This window comes from Crotalus tigris, unplaced genomic scaffold (assembly GCF_016545835.1).
Source record: "Crotalus tigris isolate CLP2741 ecotype Arizona unplaced genomic scaffold, ASM1654583v1 scf7180000024385.1074895, whole genome shotgun sequence".
NCBI lineage: Eukaryota > Metazoa > Chordata > Lepidosauria > Squamata > Viperidae > Crotalus > Crotalus tigris.
This window is the reverse complement of record NW_024100555.1, coordinates 421,316-447,459: the sequence shown is the minus strand read 5'-3', so window position 1 is coordinate 447,459 and position 26,144 is coordinate 421,316. Positions and strand designations below refer to the sequence as shown.

The following is a 26,144-nucleotide window of genomic DNA, read 5'->3' as shown; positions in this document are numbered from 1 at the left end:
ACAGTCAACTTCTGAAACCAGTGATGGCGAACCTTTTAGAGACCGAGTGCCCCAAAACTGGCCCCGCCCCCACTCCACCCCCCTGCCCCGCCCCTGCTCCATCCCCACCCCACCTGCCTGCAGGGCCACTCACCACTTCCAGGGCCCGCTGCAAATCATCTAGGCAGCCAAACAGCGCCATGGCAGCCACGTCCTCTGTCCATGGCCCGCAGCATCAACTATGCGTGATGGGGCATGAGGGCAGAGTCTTGTCTACACTGCCTGGCTGCCATGTCCTTGGTTGCACTGCTCTACGTGGGCCACACTCGGGGGCAACTCTCCTCCAGGGGGCTGCTGGTGAGGAAGGGGTCACGAGGGAGGCAAGGCTGGGCAATGACACGTGTGCCCACAAACAGGGCTCCAAGTGCCGCCTCTGGCACACGTGCCATAAGTTCACCACCACTGTCTTAAAAAGAGCGTTGTCTTACCTGAACGCTTTTTCTCAGCAGGATGGTGTAGACTCCACTGATTGGGTAATTTAATCACACCTGCTCAGACTAAGACAAAAAAACTCTGCCACGCCTCCTTCTGGGTGTGACTTCCCAGTTTTTGTCGAGGCGAAGCTACCAGACGCAAGGCTCCAAACAAAAAAGGAAGACACAGGCCTAGACTAACACTAACAGGGTGGGTGTGGAGTCTACACCATCCTGCTGAGAAAAAGCGTTCAGGTAAGACAACGCTCTTTTCTCCATCAGGATGGATGTAGACTCCACTGATTGGGACATACCAAAGCTGCTCATGTCCCTATAGGGAGGGAGTCTAGGCTTGTGACCCCTGAGAACCCACTATTTGCTGTAGGACTCTCCTACCGAAAGCAGCCTCAGCTGCTGCAATTTGATCTATCCTATAATGTTTTATGAATGAGGAAGGAGAGGATCATGTCGCAGCCCTGCAAATCTCCTCGAGTGATGCCTGGGTAGACCAAGCTGCTGAGACAGCAGCACTACGTGTAGAGTGAGCAGTAATATGTGAAGGTACCGGAAGGGACTGGGAAATATAAGCCCTGGAAATACACATCCTTATCCACCGACCAATGGTGGAAGAAGAGACCTTCCGACCCATAGTTGAGGGTTGAAAGGACACGAATAATGCCTCGGACTTCCTGAAGGTCGAGGTTCGTTTAATGTAATGGCGCAGAGCCCTGCGCACATCCAACATATGCCACCGTCTCTCCAGATGATGGGAAGGGTTAGGACAGAAGTTAGGAAGGACTAGTTCCTGCGAGCGGTGAAACCCTGTATTGATCTTTGGAACAAATGCAGGATCCAACCTGAGGACCACTCTATCCTCATGGAACATGCACAAGTCCTCCCTGACCGACAGGGCCGCCAATTCTGAAATCCTCCTGGCCGACGTGATGGCCACTAGGAAGGCTACCTTCAATGTAAGGAAGTGAAGGGAGCAAACTTTCAGAGGTTCAAATGGAGAGGACGTTAAAGCCTGTAACACCTTAGAGAGGTCCCAGGATAGATAACGATGAACCGTGGGGGGCCCTACATTGGCCGCACCCTTGAGAAAGGCACTGACTGCTGGGTGTTGGGACAGGGAAACCTGGTTGTCACAGGTGAGAACTGTCGACAAGGCTGCTATCTGCCTACGTATGGTGCTGGTTGACAGACCTCTAGTTAACCCCTCAAGTAAGTAATCTAATATGTCTGGGATGGAGACAGCAAGCGGTGAAAGCCGCTTTTTGGTACACCAAGAGCAAAAACTTCTCCAAGTGGCGTCATAGATTCTGTTGGTCGAGGGACGCCTCGAGGCCTGGATGACGGAAATAACCCCAGAGGAGAAAGACTGTTTGGTCAGACTCTCCCGCTCAAGTGCCAAGCGGCTAATTGGAGCCACTGTGGATCCGGATGTTGGAGGTTCCCCTGGCTGAGAGCTACTCGGTCCGGGGGAATCTTCCATGGAGGTGAAATTGACAGGTCCACCAGGTCGGCAAACCACGGGCGTCTTGGCCAAAATGGAGCCACTAAGATTAGCTCTGCCTGTTCCTGGATGAGCTTGCGAATGGTCGCTTGTATTAGTGGAAGAGGAGGGAATGCATAAAGTACGCCCTCCGGCCATCTGCTCCGGAGGGCGTCCGTTCCCTCCGCCCCCCTCGCCGGAAACCTGGTAAAAAATCTGGGGAGCTGTGCATTGATCGGAGAGGCAAAGAGATCTAGAATGGGCTGTCTGAACCTGCGTGATATTTCCTGGAATAGGATTGAGTCTAGCTTCCACTCTGAGTGATCCACTGTGACCCTGCTCAGGGAGTCTGCCTGTTGATTCGCCTCCCCCGATATGTGCTCTGCCCTGATGGACCTCAGGTTGGACTCTGCCCACAGCCCTATGGCCTGGGCTTCCTGCATGAGTGCCCAAGAGTGGGTGCCCCCTTGTTTGTTTACGTGAGCTTTGGCCGCAATGTTGTCTGTCAGGATTAATACGTGTTTCCCTGATACCAGGGGGGAGAATCTTTGGAGAGCCAGGTGGATGGCCCTGAGCTCCAGCCAATTTATATTGTGAGCCAGGTCTGAACTGGACCACTGACCCTGGGCTAAGTGGTTCAGAATATGACCGCCCCAACCGAACAGACTGGCGTCTGTGGTGAGGGTGATCCTGGTGGGTTCCTTGAACAGAGTGCCCTTGGACAAGGCGGACGAGGTCCACCATAGGAGGGAGGACAGAGTGTGATGGGGAACCCTGACCTTCCTGTTGGAGGCGCTGATGTTGCGTTTCTGAAAAGGAAGAAGGAACCACTGGAGGTTCCTGGAGTGCAGTCTGGCCCAAGGAACGATGCCCAGGCAAGAGACCATCTTCCCCAGGAGTTGGGATAATTGTACCAGGGGTACTCTTTTTTCCCCTCGGATCTGCAGTGTCAGCTTCCGGATGCTGACTTGTCGCTCCTGGGAGAGATATACCTTGCATAGGCTGGAATCTATCAGAGCTCCTAGATGGAGCAGACGTCTTGTGGGTGTGATGTGACTCTTTTTGAAATTCACGGAGAACCCGTGATCCTGAAGTGTTTGAATAGTGATTGCCAGGTCCGACTGCCCTGATTGGAAAGATTTGGACTGTATCAGTATGTCGTCCAGGTAGCACTGTACCCGTACGGGTATCATCCTTAGATGAGCCGCCAGCACGGCCAAGATTTTTGTGAAGACCCTCGGGGCCGAGGATAGGCCGAAGGGAAGAGCCCGGTACTGGTAGTGTTTGTGTGCGTAACAGAACCGCAGGAACCTGCGGTGTTCCTGGATGATCGGAATGTGTAAGTAAGCCTCTGTCAGGTCGATGGAGGAAAGGAAATCCCCCTTCCTGATACTTGCCAAGATGGACTTTAGGGTCTGCATCTTGAACCTCCTGTAAATGAGGAAGAAATTTAGACCCTTTAGGTCCAGTATCGCCCTCCAACCGCCTGAGGCTTTGGGAACTACAAACAGGATGGAGTAGAACCCTTCCCCGATCTGTTCCTGAGGAACCCTTTCTATGGCTCTGATCTCTAATAAATGAGCGATGGCTGTTGTGATTAGTTGTGTTTTTGATGTATTGTTTGAAACCGGGCACTGTATAAAACGATCTGGGGGAGAAGATCGAAACTCTAGGGAGAGACCCTGTCTTATGGTCTCTCTGACCCAGGCGTCTGTGGTTGTGTTTTCCCAAACGTCGTAAAACAGTGCCAGTCGACCCCCAATGGGGTAGTCCTCCTTGGCGTCACTTGGACCGCCTGTAAGGACGACTGCCTGATCCCCTGAAGGGACGCTTGGTCTGGAACTGACCCCTGGCTGCACTACTCTGGCGGTCCTGTTGCCGATCCTGTCTGAAAGAATAGGATCGCGAGCCTCTGGGCCAATCCCAGGACTGCCCTGCCCGAAAGGGCTGTCTCCAATCCCAGGAACCGCTGGGACGGAATGATGGCCTACGGAAGTCCTGTTGGGGCCGTCTATCTGGTTTTTTAGAGGGATGGGCCAGCGCCTTGCGCTTGTCCTTGCCCTCAATGATATGAGGCTCTAGGACCGGACCAAAAAGGTGGGTGCCACTGTACCTAGATGTTGCTAAGCGCCACTTTGCCTTTAAATCCGTGCGCCATTGCTTCAACCAGAGCAGCCTACGTGATGCCACTGAGGCTGCAATGGATCTGGCTGAACATCTAGCCGAGTGTAAGGATGCATCCGCAATGTATTCGGATGCTGCCACTATTTTCCCTATTGTTTGGTGCGCTCTGACCTGATCCGGCGGAATGAGCGTCTGGAGTTCCTGCAACCACATAATTGCCGAGCGTGCAAAGAAGGAGGATGAGGTTGCCGCCCTTATGGCCCAAGCCGAAGATTGGTGAGCTCTACGAAAAGAGAACTCGAACTTTTTGTCCTCTGCCTTCAAGAATTCAGCCATGTCCCCCGGGACAGCGGTATTGGAGAACAGAGAGGTCAGCGGAGCGTCTACAGATGGGACTTCTAGAAGAGAAGCGAAAGAAGAAGAGACATTGTAAAGTTTCTTGTCTAAACTGCTCTGTGAAGGAGTGGTAGCAAGGGATGCCCACTGCTTTTCCACCGTAGACCTGAAGACTAGTGGGCATGGAATCTGCGGTTCCTCCTTGACCTTTTCCGCAAACAGAGGGTTGGCTTCCCGGTTGGATGAGGAAGAAGGAGTCTCCTCCTGGGCTGAGGTAAGTTTTACCGTGTCAATAGCCCTTACGAGGAGTGACCGAAAAATGGCCGGATCGAAAAGCCCGGAAGAGGTCACCTGTTCAGGAGCTGGATCCTCCTCCTCAGACAAGGGAGTGTCTGCAACTCCCAGTTCCACTGATCCCTCCTCCCCTAATTGTGAGGATGTCTCCGAAACAGCAGAGCTAGGTCTAGTATCACGCTCCACCAGAGGTGGGGGAATAGATGCGGGAGGAGTAGGATGGGACTGCACCTGGCTACTCTCAGTTGATGACATAAACTGCCTGAATGCTTGGTGCATGAAGGCCTGGAATTGAGCCTGGGACCACATTTCCCCTTGGTCCCTGGAACTGACCCCAACCTCCGTTGAGGCACACCTGGTCTCAGGTGGTTGGTGTGCTGATGAAGGAGAGGAGCGAGGAGGACCTACCTGCTCGGTTTCCCCCCGAGGAGACCAAGGTCTTGGGGCATCCTGAGATGATTCAAATTGAGGTTCTGTCAAAGGAGTATCCAGTGGGGCGGGGGAAACCGTTTCAGTCCCACTGGATCTGAGCCTTTGTGCCTTGGAGAATTCTCTCTCCAATGCTAAGTGTCTCCTTGTGGCCTCTCGCCCGGCTGATTTGGAAGTATCTTTGGAAGACAGATGTTTGGTTTTAGCTTTTTTCTTCCCCCCCATGTCCAATTCTTCAGATCTGCGCTTTGCTTGAGCGGGGGGGACACTAGATTGAGAAGCCTGGGGCGAGGAGCTGTCTGCCATTGCTGTCTAGGTATTCCTGGACAGTAGTACCTAGAAATGGGGGGAGGAACCCAACACGCAGATCACAGTCAGAGATGGAAAACCGATCCTCGCTCTGAACAGAAGGCAATGGCAAGAACAGCCAGACAGTGTTCTAATGCTGTCTGTACAGGCCTTGTGACAAAAGGTCACGGGCTAAACTGAGAAACAGGTGGACAATAAAGGAATCTCTTCGCTCTTCTCTTCTAGGCCTTAGGACCAGTTAATAACACCTTGGTCTGCTCAAATGCAGCCAAGGCCCACACCTGAAGTAGCCCCCTCAAGTTTGACCACAACTCCTGTGGATACAAAAATATCTTCCCCCCTGAACAGGTCTGCTCACAGACCAAGTGACACAGGCAACAACTATGCGTCTGCAATAATGCAGGAATAACTGCCAATGATTATGCAAAAATTTCAATTAGGCCTCCAAAATGGCGTCCGCCACGTGGGACCTCTAGAAGCAGCCGCGCTAGACCATGCGGTCAAAATGGCGGCCGCCAGGCCTTAAGGCCTGGAGAAGCAAAACCCTGTCGTATTTTAAACAGGAGAATCAATTACACAGCAGGGGAATACAAGGCTGATTTGGGATTCCTCCCCCAGTCCCCAAGCACTTGCGATTAGTAGCGCAGCCCCTGCTGCGATCCAGATAAAGCTGCAGTCAGGAATTCTCCCTCAAGGCCTCGAGGCAAGTAAATCACTCAGGAGGTCTCCGAGTTGAAAAGCCGACCTCCGCTACCCAGCTGAATTGGCGGAATCGCAAAGAGGCTACAGATCGTCGGAACGGGAGCTCCCTAACGAACGAAGCCTGCAGCCTCCTTTTCAAAGCCCAAAGGGCTGCAGGGGAGGGAGGACAGAGTCCCTATCCCCCCCAACGCAATCCTCTTAATTTGGAAGTGAAGCCGAATTAATCTAATTGTTAATCAATTTGAATTTAAAGTATCCAATTTTAATTTGAATAGCCTAAAAGAAAAAAGGAAAGAATCAAACTTAGCTAGGAGCCTTCTGAAAAGCGTCTTGCTGAGCACGAGACTAAGACAAAAACTGGGAAGTCACACCCAGAAGGAGGCGTGGCAGAGTTTTTTTGTCTTAGTCTGAGCAGGTGGGATTAAATTACCCAATCAGTGGAGTCTACATCCATCCTGATGGAGAACAATTAATTCCTTCCCCTGATGCTGAAAGATAGAACAATATTCCTTTTTTCTCCAGCTTTTTCTAGACAAATTTCTCTGGCTGACTGCTAAGGTTAGCCTTTCTTCTCATTATCATTGCCACTTTAAGGGCCAAATAAGGTCACCCAAACATAAGGTCACCCATATGGTTTCATATAGTTGCATTAAGTAAACTCCAAACAGAGACCGTGCTCCCTTGCCATCCATGATATAGTTTTAAAAGGCCAGATATGAGGAATCTTCTTACATCCATCTTGTGTCAATGACTTCCCTAATTCCTTTCTTTTTATCCTTTAAAATCCTTAATTAAAAAGGATAAGGTGCAAGATGTATAAACATAAACATTCATTCGTCCTAGAAACTGGGGTCCACAACATCTAGAAGATACCAAGTAATTAATGACTAGATTAAAAATATTTGAGGCTTCTGGAAATTAAGAACTACCAGATATGTCCAGGAAATCCTCATGAATGAAGCTCACTCAAAGAAGACTTACATTCTTAAAGCAAGTGTTAGTCTCTGTAAATATAACATGTCCTTCTCCTTGCGTCTGACCAATTTTCTCTACCTACTTATGTTTTGCTTTTATTTTCAACCAGTTTATTTTCTGAACTGTTTTTCCCTAAATCTTGAAAGCTTTGAAACAGTGAAAGTTATTGAGTGGAAAATGGAACTTTCTTTATTTGCTATTATATTCTTGATTAAGTAAGAGGCGAATAGTTTATAAAGAATCATTTTTATAAAATGTTATTTGCAATTCATTCAGTTTAACATGCTTGTGGGAAATCATGAAGAGAAAAATAAACTACGATCCAGAGAAAGGCATGAAATGTCAGACATCACTCTATTCATATTTTATTTATTACAAATAAATATTTGAAGGAAAAAAATCCTTATCATTTTGCAAACCAGTGAATAAAAACATGGATTTTGATATTACTGAAATAAGCATAAGCAGTCATGTACAAAAAAATTCTATTGGCAAATTTAAAATATGTGTGTGTGTGTGTGTGTGTGTGTATGTGTGTGTGTATGTGTGTGTGTGTGTGCTTGTATATGGATGTCTGCTTGTTAAAGATAAATGTTGTGAAGTCAAAGATATGCAGTTAGTCAGTCACTTTATGTTCTGCTTCTTATTAGCCCTTTCTCTGGCTTCTAAAGATCTATGTTTTAAATCAGAAATGTCAGGATATCTGGAACAGAAATGTACAATAAAATGTGTCCCTTGGCCTACTGATCTATTAATCTTTCAGCTAAAGCCAGAAAACTGGATGAGCCATGAAAAGGTTATTATATATCGTAACTTTGTATATAATGGTCAGACATTCATTATCCTCACTGGAGTTTAAACAAAGGTGGTAGGAGAAATCAAGCAAAATCTAAAATAAATTGCACATTTTCTGAAACATTTTAGCAGCCTGGTGACTTTAGTGACTTTTGTTCTATGACCTTCACATTTTACACCTATATTACTTAGGAATCTACTGTTGAAGAAATACAAATTGTCAAAGAAAAGCATATACACTATCAGCTGAAAAGCAAATAAAAGAACAAATATCCTGTAACTAAAAAAAAAAATCTCAAACAAAGTCGCAGTAATTTAGTTCCTCAGCTACACATGGGATCCCACAAATAGATTTTTCAAAAAATGCTATCTCCTTAACAGCCTCCTAATTTACAGAACATCCCTAATAAACAAAGAGAAAATGAAAAGTTAAACTGTGCATGAATATGAGAATTGTAAGTCTACCTTCTTCCACCAAATGTATCAATGATTTTAAGAGAAAAATCTAAAAAAATAAATAAATCTCAAAATCATAGCACTAGAACTTGCTTTATTAGGTTATCTGGCACTCTTGAGATGTGCTGGGTCAAAGTATATATCATTCTAAGTTGGAAGATTATCTGAAAATTTTGAGACGCAGTCCAAAATTTGGAGGATCTCATATGAAAAGCTGATCTCACTGTACGTTGAATGGATGAAATTGCAGCACTCAAAAAAGAGGAACTAGTAACAATATGTAGTTTGAAAAGTTACTGCTCTTTTTTCAAAGTTCAATATTCTCCCCATAGACATTACAATGGTCCCAATCGTGTTGGCTTTTTGCAAAACTTTAAAAACTTGGGTATATACCGTGTTTCCCTGAAAGTAAGACCTACCCTGAAAATAAGTCCTAGCTTGATTTTTGGGGGTGGGCCTAATATAAGCCTTACCCCAAAAATAAGTCCTAGTTTTGGGGCAAGGTGCATGCCTAAAACTCAAGCTAGGACAGGGGTGGAGCTTACCATTGCAGCTAGGCCTCCCATGGATCGACACTTGCCTCATCAGCCCACTTCTTCTGCAGCCGAAGGAGCAGCTTCATTCTGCACCTGAGAATGAGATCGGGCCTGCATTTCACCATCAGCGGCCTTTTTGAAAGGCCTGTAAAGCCAAGAACCAAGCTACGGATTCCGTAGCTTGGTTCTCAGCTGCATAGGCCTTCTGGAAAGGCCTCTGATGGTGAAATGCAAGCCGGAGCTCCATTCTCAGGTGCCGAATGAAGCTGCTCCTTCAGCCACAGAAGAGGGCCAGCTGGGTGGAGCTGTTGGTGCCGCTGCCGTAAGATAAATGGAAAAGACACCTCCTCCCCCGAAAATAAGACCTGGGCGCCTCTTTTGGAGGCAAATAATAATAATAATAATAATAATAATAATAATAATAATAATAATAATAATAATAATAAGTCTTATTTTCGGGGAAACACGGTACCCTGGCGCTTGGAATGTGTTAAGGACCCTGCAACTTGGCTTTACTATTAGTTGATTAACTGTCATGGCTGCTCTTTGTAGTTATATATTTTATGGATGTTTTTATTGTTTTAATATTTTGTAAGTTGTTTTAATTGTTTTAGAATTCTAGTACTGTAAGCTTCCCTTGGTTGAGTTGGGTGCCCATAGAAATCAAAAAAGTCAATAAACGAACAAACAAACAAACAAATATCATTTAAAAAGACACTGTGAAATAGCATCGGCATGTGTTTCTACTTCCCTAGAGCCACAAATAGCAAAGTCTATGACTGTAAGAAATCTCTTGGAATCTACTCAATAGCGCAGAACAAAAAGTGTTAAAAAAAGCCTCTGGAAAAAGTCCATGTCAAACTTACTTGAGGATAATTTGCAAGAAAAACCAAATGCACAGGTATAGTATAGGGGGTACCTTGCTCAATAGTAGTAACTGTGAGAGGGATCTCAGAGTCCTAGTGAACAATCACTTAAATATGAGCCAGCAGTGTGCTGCAGCTGACAAAAAAGCCAACACAGTGCTGGGCTGCATCAACAGAGGGATAGAATCAAGATCACGTGAAGTATTAATACCACTTTACAATGCCTTAGTAAGGTCACACTTGGAATACTGCATCCAGTTTTGGTCACCACGATGTAAAAAAGATACTGAGACTCTAGAAATAGTACAGAGAAAAGCAACAAAGACGATTAGGGGACTGGAGACTAAAACATATAAGGAAGGGTTGCTGGAATTGGGAATGTCTAATTTAACAAAGAGAACGATGAGGGGGGGGACATGATAGCAGTGTTCCAATATCTCAGGGGCTGCCACAAAGAAGAGGGAGTCAAGCTATTCTTCAAAGCACCTGAAGGCAGGACAAGAAGCAACGGATGGAAACTAATCAAGGAGAGAAGCAACCTAGAACTAAGGAGAAACTTCCTGAGAGTTAGAACAATTAATCAGTGGAACAACCTGCCTCCAGAAGTGGTAAATGCTCCAACACTGGAAGTTTTTAAGAAGAGATTGGATAGTCATTTGTCTGAAATGGTGTAGGGTTCCTGCCTGAGCAAGGGATTGGACTCGATGACCTCCAAGGTCCCTTCCAACATCATCATCATCATCATCATCATCATCATCATCATCATTATTACTCCACAATAGGGGGCTTATGACAATCTAACACATGGTCATAAGATTCATGAGTATTGGCAAGGTTTTCTGATAATATCCCTAAACCAGTGTTTCTCAACATTGGCAACTTTAAGATATGTAGACTTCAACTCCCAGAATTCCCCCGCCTGCATGCTGAAGACCATACATCTTAAAATTCCTAAGGTGAGAAACACTGCCTTGGGCTATGTTTTGTACTTTCAATGCACTAATCCCCTACAACAGAATTTACAGAAATCACAGAGGTAAAAAATAATAAAAAAAGTTGAGAAAGATATCACAAGATAAATGAAAGGAAGAACAAGAACTATTGCTGCCACTTATTTATATTGACATTAAGCTTGATGCTGTGATTAAAGCTGCTGCAAGAAAGAACACTAACCTACAGATACGATTGCTCCTGAGAGAATGACCAAGCTCTTCCATCTCTAAACAAGGGAAAAATATCATATGACTAAAAGGAATCTATGAAAATGACAAAGAATCCTCACAAAACTCATGAAGTTCAGGCCCGCCAGTGATGTCTTGCAATTGCATATTAGCTCAGTTTTCAGAATATAACAGTATTTTCCATGTAGAGATTTTAATTAGATAGGTGGACAGGCAGACAGGAATGTACAGGTAGTCCTCAACTTACAATAGCTCATTTAGTGACTGTTCAAAGTTACAATGCCACTGAAAAAAGTGACTTATGACCGTTTTTCCTACTTACAACCGTTGCAGCATTCCTGTGGTCAGGTTTGGCAACTGACTCATATTTATGACAACTGCAGTGACCCAGGTCATGCAATCCCCTTTTGTGATCTTCTGACAAGCAAAGTCAATGGGGAAACCAGATTCACTTAACAACTGTGTCACTAACAACAACTACAGCGATTCATTTAACTACTGTCGTAAGAAAGGTTGTAAAATGCGGCAAAATTCACGTAGCAAATGTTTCGCTTAGCAACAGAAATTTGGGGCTCAATTGTGTTTGTAAATTGAGGACTACCTGTACATTACTCTCAGATTTTGGGGGCTGCCTTGTAATTGCCTGAAAGTTGGATTGCTGTTTAGGAGATCTGTACTTGGAAAAGGACTCAGAGGAAAAAACAAATGGAATCACTCAGGGCCTGGAAAAAAGGACCTCTGCAAACAACATAGATTTATGAGTTAATAAAATGTTGCTAATCCTGCCAACAGGAAAGAAGAGAAGAATCTTGATATATACTTTGCATTTAAAAACTTCAGCTTTCTCCAAAAATGTACTCTAGCTTCCGGCATCTTCTAATGAACTCTAACCTCAATGGGTGGGGGTTAACTGACCACCAGCTGTTCGTCTATCACCATCTGGGATAAACCTTGCTACTCTTTTCATTCTAAGTTAGCAACAATGTGACAAGGACTTTAAAACTGTATGGGTGATTATTTCTGTATATGTATGCGCTATAAATGCACATAAATGAAAAGAGACATCAGTAGAATAAGCAATTGCAAGTGAGAATTGGGAAACAGGAAGGAACTGCAAATTCATACAGTTTTATGACCCATAAGCTCTGGACATTAGGATTCCAGCATGGATTGACCATAATAAGATAGAGGCAAGCAGAAGGATCTGCATCACCTTAGGAATTTATGTAGTTCTGGTAAGATTTCATTGGTAACTTGTCTGGATGAGCTTTGTGGAATAATACTCATTACATCCTATTCGAACCAGTGGCAAATACATTCATTGAAGCACCATTGGCTTATGATATAAGAAGGTATGAAAATAAAGATTGGTGAAGGACGTTGAATAATACTGCTGCTTTACTTTTGTGTTATTTTCTCCAGCACTAATGTGCAGTAACCTGAGTAGACAATCTCCTTAGGCAACAAGACACTAAAACATATCCATAGCAACTCTCCCTAATCTGGACACATGCCTCTGTATTCATCCATTGAGAAAACAATATGACTGACTGGATGACCTTAAGTGGTTATGTCAGAACTGAGGAATGCATTAAAGGGTCAGGTGTATTGTAACCTGGAATTACTGCCTAAATTGCTGCTGACTTTGTCCTACTGACTTCTGAGGTTGGTGTGTTTCCTGGAGATAGAGATCCATCCTAACAATGACCAAAAGGTAACCAGTTCCTTAGTGTCTTAAGCTGTCAATGATGAGATTTCACAGGAATATTGTGGCCAAAGGATTTTGATGGGTACCCTGAGAAAAAATATAGCTCCAGAGTGCTTGCCATTTTATCTAGCCCTTAAAGATTATCAGAGCTGTCTTACCAATGAGTTATAACTGTTCATTATAGATAGGCAGTGTAAAATTCCAGGAGCTTGAATCTCAGAAAGACATGCTAGATAGCAACATTTAAAGAAATATATATATGTTCATCCATGAAAAATGTCTTACAGAATGTGACTGTAGAGTAACTAGTGCTGATTTGTGTTCAATGTTCTTTATGAGTGGTTTCACAAATCCAAAATATTTTGCATTCTTTATCCCAGGCCATAATGGCTTCATTCCAAATTTCATACCAAAAGTTGCATGCAAAGCAATTCAGACTAAAACATGTTCCTATTGGATCCAGATTCCAAGAGCCAAACGATGAAATGTCAGGTAGGTCATACACTCCTATAATTCACATCCTGACTTTAAAAAAATCCCAAACATGTGGAATGAGTTACTTGAAGTAAAAAGGGAAATCTTCATTTCAGAAATAACAGACGAAACATCAGATAATAATTTGGTTTTGGCCTTGTCTTTTGCCTCTAACTTTACTAGCAGATTTGTGTATGACTTTTCAAAAAAATAAGGAAAACTTAACAGTGTTTAAAATCCGAAATGGCATTTATTTTCTTTTTCATTATTTACCTTTATCTACTTCATTTGACATGTTCCAATTTGATGTAGGCATTAAATCAGCAGTGGCTGACACATTTGTTCCTGAAAAAAAAGAGAAAAAAAGTCATTTTTTAATATATAAACATTATATAAACTAGGGAATATAGGACTCACATATTTTGACAAGAGAGTTTTACATATCGAAAATACATGCTCTAGTTGTTTAGATCTCATGAGTAAGCTGTATTGGCAGAAATGTTCAGAAGGTACAGCAAATGCAAGGAATGCTTATGGAAAAAAATCAATAATGTCTGGAGATTTCCTGATTGTTTAAAAAAACAAATCAGTAAATATCTGGAATGGCAAACCACATAATTTGGGAGAGTTCAGGTTTTTCAAATTATTTTTGTTTTTGGCAACAGAATACTACTGCGGCATTAATTAATACGGTATGTTGAAAAGATGGGAATTATAGAAAGGGAAAAAAATGAAATAAAAGAGATGAAAGAAAAAAGTTGCAATTAGTCTTTCAGTTTTAAAAATGTAATGAGAGCCATTAGAAAGGAATTCTAAGAATGGGTAGATGGGAGATGGTGGAGTGGCAAATGATCCGCCCCATCTCAGAATCTGCTCCAGTGGTGGTATTCAGCCGGTTCGCACCAGTTCGGCAGAACCGGTAGCTAATTCTTTGTTGCCCAGACCCAGAATAGACTTCCGGAAGCAGCATCCACACAGAGAACTGTATGTTTTCAAATATGTTCACATATTTGAATCTCATCACTGATCTGCTCCAATAATACTCGCCAATACAAGCAACTGGAGTAGGAAGGATGGGTGGATTTCTTTGTATTTTGTACTTCTTGGAGGAAATAAAAATAACACTGATCTATTGGACCTCGTTTTTCAACACTTGATTGCTGATTCTATGGAGAATTTGGTTCTACTCAAGTGTGAGTGTCCATGTTTTGCTTTTAAAAAATGTACATCGAGATTGTGGTAAAAGGAGATCACTTCAATACACAATTGTACTGTTTTGAGCAGTAGCGTAATTTGAATAATAATAATTGAAGCATTAAAATTTTGGGCAAGTATATTCACAGAAGAAGGATTAAAATATTATAAGCACGGGCCAATTCTATACATTTATCTATGCAATTTTTTTTAAACACTTGAATTTGACAATTTATTTTAACAGAAGATACTACCAGCAATTCTTTTGATTTCAAAATGCCGCACAAATGAATTAGGTAGAAGAAATATTTATTTTAGCTACTGGCAGTGAGTATAAAAATACATTTAATTTGTATAGATTTCATGGTGTTTAAGTAACTCTTGTTTCTACTATATTTTATAGAACAAGAGAGGAAGGAAAGAGCAGTAAATCACAAAACATACCTCTGACATATATATATTAAATAAACTAGTTTTTCATATATATTTATTTGACATTATAGTTTAATCAGGAATAAGAAAAAAATGGGTACTTAAATATATATATTAGTATAAGCAGTATACATTCCTAAAAGACAAATATTTTTAACTCAATACAGTGGGTTAAAATGCTGTACAAATACAGAAAGAAAGATAACTTCTTCAAACCATTACAAAGTAATGTGTCCAGTCTAATAATTTTTGCAACTATAAAAACATCCAAAGTGTACATTCTTTGTTTTCCTTTTAGTTTCCACAACATATTTGATTCAAAAGAATGCAACCATCTATGAAAATCAATAAGATTTTCTGAACAATGTATGTGGAATAATTTAAATCCAAAAAGTAACTATAGCTCACAGTCAGATCATATGAACCAATATTGTATTCTGAACACATTTCAGCCAACTGAGCCAATTAGCTGAATCTCTCATTTTCTCTATAATATGATAAATAGGTGTCAGGTTTATACGAAATCATAATTTCAGGGGAATTATTTCTAATTTTAAATCTATAGAAATGTGATCTAAAAGTCAAATTCATTTTCCATTGATATTCATAAACTGGGCATCACAATTTCTCATTCCTGTAACAATTTGCTATTATTTTGTGGTTTTTACTCTCAGTTACCTGTTCATTTTATTTTTATGTTATATATTTTAACAATTACTTACATCGGTGTTTTTTTTAAAAAAATAATTGTAAACTTTGTTGCCCAGAGTTGTTGTGATGAGAGGAGTGACCACATAAATAGATAGATCCCAGGCCAAAAATGGCTGTTACATGAATATACAATCTGATTAGTTACAAGGCCACTACCATAAACACCATGGTGAGTATCTATTAGAATTGAAAGAAGAAGTTATGAAATGAAACCCCCAGTGTAGAGTATTTTGCCATTAGATAATCAACTATTTGATAAGGCGTCTCTTTTTCCCTCTGTCACCCATGCTCTAGAATTAGATAAATATCAGAAGAAAAAAAAAATGTGACTGACTGGATGACTACTTGCTCTTTCTAGGTTATTTCTTGAAGAGCTTATCTATGTCAATTTGACCTTCTTTTGGCCTTTCCCCCTTATTAACTACAATAATAATTACAATAATTTTAATTGTCTTAATAATTTAAGACTTTTTAATGAGAAGCAATATACAAATCCCATATACAATTGAACAAATAATATGTCATGAACAGTATATACAACCTGCTAGTTCCACAGGAATTGTCTTCGATATTACTAATATATCGAGGAACCAAGTTAATTGAAAGCAGATCATATTTGCTTTTGCTTCTGACTTTTTTTTACACTTTGCATGATGATGTTAACACCAAAAGGAAATTGTGTGATTGATAGTATATGTCACAAGACATCTTGTGGCTAAGGTGCTACAAGAGTCTTTGCGGAGTTTTCTGCAAAAAGGAAGGAATAAGATAGCTGGAAACTGTAATTTATACAATTCATAAGATCCTGTGAGGTTTTGTTTAAATGGGCACAACTGTCTGCTACTAATGTCTTGGACATTAAACAGGAAATAGGTCTGATCCATGCTTATATAAATGCTTATATACAAATGCTCAAAGCTTGGGGAACAAACAGGGCAAACTAGAAGCAATAGTACAAGAGGGAGGGTATGACATAGTTGGCTTTACAGAACCTGGTGGCACTAAACTCATGAATGGAATGGACTGATGGATGGATACAAATTGTTCAAAAGAAACAGGTCTACAAAAAGAGGAGGGGGAGTTGCACTATATGTAAGAGAACACTACATATCTACAGAAATGCACATGATCAAACATAAAATCTCTCCAGAATGTATATGGGTCAATATAAAATAGAAAAAAAGTGACGTTGCCATAGGTGTATATTACAGGCCACCCAACCAATTAGAAGAAATAGATGAACTCTTTGCCAACCAGTTAACAAATGTAGGTAGGAAGCATACCACGGTAGCAATGGGAGATTTCAACTATCCTGATATCAATTGGGAGACAAATTCTGCAGCGAGCGGAAGATCAAACAGATTCCTAACCAACCTAGTCGACAACTTTGTCACCCAAAAAGTGGAGGAGGGAACTAGACATAAAGCTATACTGGACTTAATTCTTACTAATAGAGAAGAAGTGATAGAGGGAGTTGAAGTTGCCAGAACCTTGAGCGAAAGTGACCACATCATACTGGAATTTAATATAATGCAAACATTAGCAATAGAAAACAATCCAACCAGTGTCTTAAATTTCAAAAGAGCTGACTCTAACAAACTCAGAGAGAACCTAGGAAAAATCCCATGGATGAAAATCCTAAAGGGGAAAACAACCCAAGAAGCATGGGAAACTCTGAAAAATTCAATCATAAAAGCCCAGACCAGCATAATACTACTGACAAAGAAAAACAGGAAATTCAAGAAGAAACCAACATGGCTGCACAAAGATCTCTCTGACAAACTGAAAGACAAAAAGGACAAATACAAAAAATGGAAAGAGGGGCACATAACTAAGGCCGATTATCAGCAGACAGCCAAAATATGCAAACATGAAGTCAGGAAAGCAAAGGCTCAGTGCGAACAAAGACTTGCAACAGAAATCAAGGATAATAAAAAAAGCTTCTTCCAACTTATTAACAACAAGAAAAAAGTCAAGGAAGGTCCACTAAAGAGAGAAGATGGCAAGAAAATAACAGGCAACAAGGAGAAAGCAGAGCTGCTTAACTCATACTTTGCATCAGTCTTCACACAAAAAGAAACTATACCCCAACATACCAAAAAAACCACTGCAAAAGACAAACTAGAAACAAAAATTAAAATAAGCAAGAAAATGGTAAAAGAACATTTATCCAACCTTGATGAATATAAATCGACGGGACCATACAGATTACATCCCAGAGTTCTGAAGGAGCTGGCAGATGTTATCTCAGAACCATTGTACCATATCTTTCATAAATCCTGGAGCACCGGGGAAGTACCTGAGGATTGGTAAAGGGCTGATGTGGTTCCCATCATCAAGAAAGGGGAAAAATGGACCCAGGAAACTACAGACCAATCAGTTTAACTTCAATGTCTAGGAAGATCATAGAAAAGATAATCAAAAAACAGATCTGCAAACAACTAGAAGCAAACAAAATTATAACTAGTAGCCAGCGCGGGTTTGTTGAAAACAGATCATGCCAAACCAATCTTATTTCATTCTTTGACAAAGTGACAAAACTAGTAGACCAGCGAAATGCTGTGGATGTAGTACACTTAGATTTCAGTAAGGCATCTGATAAAGTACACCACAACCTACTCCTTGGTAAGTTAGAAAAAGGTGGAATAGACAGCATCACCACCAGATGAATCTATAGCTGGCTGGAAAACTGTACTCAATGAATAATCCTCAATAATACTACATCTACATTGAGAGAAGTAAGCAGTGGTGTGCCACAAGGCTCTGTCTTAGGCCCAGTACTCTTCATCAATAACTTAGATGAGGGAATTGAAGGAGAACTCATCAAATCTGCAGATGACACTAAACTGGCAGGAGTAGCCAGAAGACAAAACTCAAGATCCAAAAAGATCTTGACAAACTTGAACAATGGGCCCTATCCAACAAAATGAGTTTCAATGTGGAGAAATGCAAAGTTTTATATTTAGGCAAGAAAAATCAAAGATACAAGTACAGATTGGGCGAGACCTGGTTTAAAAATAGTAACTATGAGAGGGACATTGGAGTCATAGTGGACGATCACTTGACTATGAGCCAGCAGTGTGCAGCAGCCGCCAAAAAAGCTAATACAATCCTGGATTGTATAAACAGAGGCACAGAATCAAGATCACACAAAATATTAGTACTGCTTTATAAAACCCTAGTACAGTGATGGCGAACTTTTTAGAAACTAAGTGCCCCCAAACCACCCCCACCCTGTCCCCTGCCTGCTCTGACCCTGCCCTACCCCCTGCTCCACCCCCACCCACCAGCAGGACTACCCACTGCCTCCATGGCCTGCCACAGTAGATCACCCAGGCAGCCCAGCAGTGCCATGGCGGCCACGCCCTCTGCCCACGCTCTGCATTAGCATCTGTGCGCGATGGGGCACAAGGGCGGTGTCTTGTCCCCGCTGCCCGGATGACATGTCCTTGGCTGTGCTGCTCTGTACAGGCTGCGTCTGGGGACAACTCTCTGGGGGGCTGCAGGTGAAGAGGGGGCCACAGGGAGGGAGGGGCTGGGGCAACGGCATGTGTGTCTACAGAAAGGGCTCTAAGTGCCAACTCTAGCACGCATGTCATAGGTTTACCACCACTGCTCTAGTAAGACCACACCTGGAATATTGCAGCCAATTTTGGTCACCATATCACAAAAAAAATGTTGAGAGTTTTGAAAAAATCCAGAGAAGAGCAACAAAGATGATTAAAGGCCTGGAGACTAAAACATATGAAGAACGGCTGCAGGAATTGGGTTTGGCTGGTCTAAAGAAAAGAAGAAATAGGGGAGACATGATAGCAGTATTCCCGTATTTGAGGGGCTGCCACCAAGAAGAGTTATTCACCAAAGCACCAGAGGGCCGGACAAGAAACAATGGTTGGAAACTGATCAAAGAGAGAAACAACCTGGAATTAAGGAGAAAGTTCCTGACAGTAAGGACAATTAACCAGTGGAACAGCTTGTGTCAGAAATCGTGGGCGCCCCATCACTGGAGATTTTTAAGAAGAGGCTAGACAGTCACTTGTCTGAGATGGTATAGGTCCTCCTGCTTGAGCAGAGGGCTGGACTAGAAGACCTCCTAGGTCCCTTCCAGTTCTATTCTATTCTATATGCATCTTTAAAACTTTAATAAGTCCTTCAATTAGGAGTTTTAAATATAAAATTAAGGAAGCCCTATATAAAGCAAAAAAAAAAAAAGTTATGTAAGAACATATAGCCAACCATGTTAGGCTTTTCATTAGCTATTATGAAGCATAGTACAAGGTTATATTTTGCTTAGATTTTAGTTTCAGACTGGAATGCTTTACCCAGGGATGAGAACACACACAGAGCTACGAGTCTTTTAAAGCTCACAAGTCTCCACAAAGTGTGAGTAAGCTTGGAGATGTGCTTTAGTGGATGAACTCTGCAGTCAATCATTCCTGAAATACACAAAAAAAGGTACTTGGCAAAATTGCACTGCTTTAAACCACACTGCTGTGTCCTTAATTCACACCAGGTGTGAAGATATTAAAAATGCTGGATGTGATATTAGCAAGCAGGGCAGAGAACATAAAAATGCCCTGTGCATTTTTATACTCGTTTTATTTATTTATATATTAAATCAAAATACTATTGGTAGCCTACAGGCTGAATAAAACAAAGTTGAAGCACCCATGAATAGATTAAAATCCAACAATCAAAAACACAACAATGATAACAATAACCACATCAGCACCCACAAAAAAATATAACGATACAACAATTACAAAAATAAAAGAGGGAGTTGAGTAACACCTATGAAGTTTGCAAATGACACAAAGTTGGTAAAGATGGCTAACTGTAGATGAGAGATGATATAGGAATTTCTAGAAAGGATCGAGCAATATCCAAAATGAATAGGATGGAATTTACCACACAGAAATACAAAGTCCTGCATTGGAGTGGGGAAACCATAAGGTCCAAGTATAGGATTTGGGGGACCTGCTTGGTAGTACTATATGAGAAATTCATCTGCATTACTTATTGACTACAAGTCAAACATGAGTCAGTAGCATGATTCAACTGCACAAAAAGACAAATGCTTTCTTGGAGTGCATTACAAAAACATAGCGTCCAGCTCATGGGAAGCAATTGCTTGCCTTGGTTCAGAATCCATTTGAAGACCTGTGCCCAATTCTGGCCACCAAAGTTCAAAGGGATCCTGAAAAGTAGAAGGAAATTCAAAGGTGAGCTACCAAGGTGATGAATGGTGTGGAAATCATACTTACTGATTAAAGCAGTGGTTCTCAACCTTTCTAATGCTGCGACCCCATAATACAGTTCCCCACGTTGTGGTGACCCCCAACCACTTATACATCACTGGGTGCCAGGGGCGTGGCCAAAGAAAAGGGGAAAAAATGGCGGACAGCCTTGTTTGGCGACCCCCATGAAATGGTCGTTCGACCCCAAATGGGGTCCCGACCCATAGGTTGAGAACCACTGGATTAAAGGATCTTGGTATGCTTATACTGAAAATACAACTGAGGAGGAATGTGACAACAGTCTTCAAATATCTGAAAAGCTATCACAGAGAAAGCAGAATAGTCTTATTATCTATTGTTCCACAACCACAAGAAAGTAGGTACAGCCGAGATACCAGGAGGAACTATATTAGCTGGAACAAGTTGCCACATGAAAAGGTGACTTCTCTTTCTTTAGAGATCTGCTGAAGTCTGAATAGTAATCTGTTTATCTGAACCTGGATGGCATTTTGTCAGAGACTCTCTAGTGCAGTGATTCTCAACCTGTGGGTTGGGACCCCATTTGGGGTTGAACGACCATTTCACGGGGGTCGCCAAACAACGCAGTCTGCCATTTTTCCCCTTTTCCTTAGCTGTGCTACTCCCTTTTATTCTATTGGCTTTTGAAAGCCAATAGAATAGACTCTCTTGAATAGAGTCTAATTCTATTGGCTTTCAAAAGCCAATAGGAATTGTCCAGGCTGTCTCTGCCCTGCTGAGCCCGCCAAAAGTCCCATTCTGCAAACGGTGCTGCAAGTTGTCTGCAGCGAAGGCGAGCTGTCTGGAAGTTTCCACCCCTCCCTGCTGAGCAACTACTAAAAATGTAAGTAAAGGGAGGGGTGGGAGGCTGGCGGGCGCAGGGAGGGTTGCTGGCATGCGTGGGGCCCGGCGGGTGCCTTACCTCCCTTGGGCTGGGCCAGCTGGTGGCCCAGCTGGTGGTTGGCCTGCGCCGTCTCTGCCGCTTGCCAGCTACGCCTTGGCCGGCGCAGGGGGCAGCACCACGCATGCGCGGCACTCCCGGGCAGGGAAAGTCCTCGACTTATGACCGGTTGGGTAGTCCTCGACTTACAACCGGTTGGGTAGTCCTCGACTTACGACCGGTTGGGGGTCGTGGCATTAAAAAGGTTGAGAACCACTGCTCTAGTGGATTCTGCAAGTCCTAGTGGAGGTGAATGACTCCAAAATCCCTTGCAATTTCTGAATATAGGTGAACTGTAACTTTCAGTTTTCACCTAAACTTTCTTTAAAAATTAAAATAAAATCTCTCGCTCTTCTAGAATTGAAAATCATTGCACATAATGTTTTGCTAATTCTTATTTTTGGGGAAAAAAAACCCATTAATAAGTCCAGTTTGGAAAAGGAGTGTCTTGTTTTGGATGGTAGTGATCACTGTCTCATTAAAAAATAAAAATGGGATTTTACTAGACCTGGGATAGTAGTTGAAAAAAAAAACCAGTGGTAACAATGGCAGAAATTCATTGCTGTTTATCTGTATATTGTTAACACCTAGTTTTCTGTGCACAGTGGTACACAAAATCTTTCTAAAGATATTGAAACCATTTGACTCTATAGTAATAGTGCAATTCAACTATTACAGAGTCATAATGTCAATATATGTCTCTGTCTCTCACTCTCTTGTTATTTTAGAACTTGTGGCTCTGTCAGTGTACTTCCTAAAAAATTCTTATGTACTGTGGTAATATGTCTTGCCTAGAGGGCACTACCTAAGATTTAATTGCAAGCTATAGGGACCAAACAAGCAAACTGAATGAAGCCAAGAAAAAAAGGTTTTCAACTTTCTTTGGAAAAACAGAACTCAGGCTTCAGATCTACCCAGCGAGAAATAATAATTGAGAGCTATATAATTGTTTTAAGACCATTTCTGTCAGGCCTCATACCCATGTCTTCCTCTGCTCTACTAAAAATGCTGGATCCTATCAGTTTTTTTTTATTAAATGTGTAAGCAGGCATAACATGTAAGTTAAGTTCACTTTTATGTGTTTACTGAAATGCAAAGTAGTGTCAAACAACAGGACATACATTTAAGGAAGCAGATGCAGAAATAAAAATACTATAAATGATATACTGTACTGCCAACTAGGTCTCAATGTGTTTTGAAGAGAATATCTTTGTTATGTCAGGAAAATATTTCCATACAAGCAACATTCAAAACTTTGGGAACTGCTTTGACCCATACAAACACATTTTTTTATGTAAAATTTCTAAATGTAAACAAGTTTATACTTAATGAAAATGAAGTGAATAGTCCTTCCTCCTCAATAATCCCAAGCATTGGTCCAATTACACCCTTTACTGTACTCATTCTTCCCAATAAATTCTTTTCTCATGCTATACAATTGTACAATTTACACCAATGTCTACAAAGTGAAGGAAACACTGCAGGAGGCTGCATCATGTTCCTGACATATCACATGATGTTGTCAAAACTGCAAAAACAGAGAGCCAGAATATATTCATTACATCAAGATAGATATACTGATGAGACTAACTTCATTTCTTCTTAGTTTTCTTGTTCACCAGTATTGACTGAGCACAATGAATCCTGAATATAATAACTTAATGCAGTCCTATTCTCAAGATATTCTATCATTGTATATAGGCATCTAAATATTATGCTTTATAATAATAATAAACAATAAACCATACACAGAAGGGGGAAAATTGTATATATTACAATTGTCACCCACCAGAGAGTTTTGCCTCTCCTTTTTCTGGAACAATTCTGGTAGATTCTCATGAATATAAGACATAAAACACCCACATATGTATAGTTTCAACATTTGTAATGAATATTGACAGTGCTTTTTTTTGTAAAAAAAAAAGAAAAAGAAAAAAAAGATGCCGGAACTTACACATGTCATACAACCTGCCTTGCCTACCCTACAAGGTTCCATCCAAAAAAGGTGCCGGAACTCTGTTTTGGGCGTTGGGCGTTCTATGACAAAACAAAAAAAAAGCCCTGAATATTGATGGAAATAACTATTTCTCAATGAATTTCTAGTTGTAAAAAGTAAATATGCCTACTTATATCACTTCAGGATTGAATTATCAAATATAGCAGCCTTTCTTTCTTGTACAACCAAAAAAGTAACTACTACTTTGAAATTTCTAAAGCAATAAAAACTATTAAAACTAAAATGATTTAAAAAAGAGATTTGGTTGCTTTTGCTCCATAGAACAAATAATGTGAAAATATATTTTGCTGTTACAGATGTTAGGCAAATCTTCTAAGCAAACTCATTTGGAGAATTTTAGAAATGATTAATTTTTAAATTAACATGAACGCTAACGAAGTATCATTTTGTGAAAAGCTGAAAGATTATGTATTACATTTGTAGAAATGGACGTTTGCTCCCTGCACTAAAGCTTTATAATTTACTTTGGTACTATAGAAGATTTTTGGATAAAGGATTGCATGATGGAATGAGAAAACTATTCCAACAATGGATATACTTCCCTTGGCAGACACCAGCACTGGACAGAATCTAAAGATTGTTTTAAAAAATAAATGATGATGAAGGATTGAATATCCATTAAAATCAACCACTGAGTTGGACAGCGAAAACATGAAAAACATTCACTGGGAGATAAGGGAATAGATTCAAAACTCTAACACCCAAATCCCTCATCACTGACGTTGCAAAATTATGAACATGCAAGGCATTCCAAAACACCATGTGAAGAACATTTTCTAAACATCATAAAGCCAACAGAAACATTAGTATGGGATAGTCACATGTGTATTTGATATGAATTCCTGTATTTGTAAGAAAACTTTTATAAATGTTAAAATACCGATTCAGTGGAAAGGAATAATTACTGAGCATATTACATTAATATCTCTGAGCTATTATGTATACATGGTTTAACTCCAAAGCCTACCTTCCTTACGTTCTTCAACATTTACAGTAACTTAAGTCTCTTCACCCATACCATGATAATCTACATAAATTAGTAACTGTTTATTTCACTATTCAAGGTGTCTTAAGAGTGCTGACACGAAAGATGAAGTATGACATTCTTAAAAAGCACATTAAGGGATGGGAAGACCATATTTTATTTTTTAGCATAATACTGAGAAATATATGGATCTTCGTTGTATGTGGACTCCAATCAAGATGTAGAAATATGTCAGCAACAATCAAAGAGAAATGGGATGGGCCTGAGCTAAATGTCACTTGTTGTGACATTGAATACTTGAATACTTATGCCAATGTGATGTTTCAGTTTTTTCTTTTTAAGAAATGTACAGACATTTCTAAAATTCTGTTTTCACTTTGTCATTATGGGGTACTGAGTGTAGATTAATAAGAAAAAAAAAGAATTTCAACAACTGTAGAATCAGGCTGCAGCATAACAAAATTGACCAAAGTGAAGGAGCTCTGAATACTTCCCAAATGCATTGTAAATGGTGCTCATAATCTTGAGACTGAAAAACAGCAGAAACCAAATAGCAAATCACCAAAATACAACCGTTTGCTTAAAATTAACTGTTTTCTTCCTCAGGACATTGGATCATCATTTAGGGCAGATGGCTATCAATCTATAGTTAAGAAACAGAACCATGGTAAAATATATAATTCGGAAGAGCTATGGTGAGGCAAATATATTTCACCCGATTTTTAAAAACAATTTTCTGCCAAAATAGAAAATGGTGTGCCGCCAAAGTAATTTCTAGGTGAGTCAGTCATACATGGAGACTAGATCAAAAGTACTTTAGGGCAAACCTGTTCTTCCTAACAAAATGAAAGCCATTTCTTGTTCCTGTCTGATCTGCAGTTAGATTGTTATGCCTGCAGGCATTTATCTATTTAAATGTTTAAAGAAAAGAGAATAGCGAAAGCTTTATTCTCTACATTTAATGTGATTCAGGCATGTTGGCTGGCACTGTAATAGGTTGGGACAGGAGCCTAGTCGCTTTAATGGAATTATTCCATCTGTGGCCCAGCGTCTATATTGGGCTGAATTTTAGATTTCTCAGAAGTGTTGCTAAAGAGAAGAATGGCTGGTTTAAGTGGTTATTGTTACATCTGGGTGTTTCAATTATTTTACCCAATCACTTATTGTTTAAAAATTAAAAAGGGGAACTTCCCTCAGGGATGGGGAAATGCATGCTGGCAAATATAAGTCAGAGGCAATTTAAGTTAGTCCCTTGTAATGATAATTTTGTTATTCTGGTGTCATAATTGCTTGGCTTTCTTTTATTTTTTTTATTCCCGGAACAGTCTCTTATCTACTGTTTGTTGTAACATGGCTAATTACCTGCTTGGAGGTTCTCTCAGCATTGCCATATAGGAGAGTTAACTGCTTTAGTGCTGGATTGTATGTATTTTGTCAATCACCTATTAGAGTGTACTCGTATTTTAAATCAGTGAATA

The 26,144-nt window shown here is 41.0% G+C and overlaps 1 protein-coding gene across 1 annotated transcript in view; it reads right to left on the bottom strand.

Annotated features, from left to right (window-relative positions):
• The window catches only part of ROR1 (receptor tyrosine kinase like orphan receptor 1), a 178,907-nt gene that overhangs the window by 40,750 nt on the left and 112,013 nt on the right, over positions 1-26,144 (bottom strand). Inside the window, exon 2 of the mRNA XM_039328949.1 lies at positions 13,406-13,477. Coding sequence (XP_039184883.1) covers positions 13,406-13,477 — 72 coding nt within the window. The remainder of the gene's footprint in view (positions 1-13,405; positions 13,478-26,144) is intronic.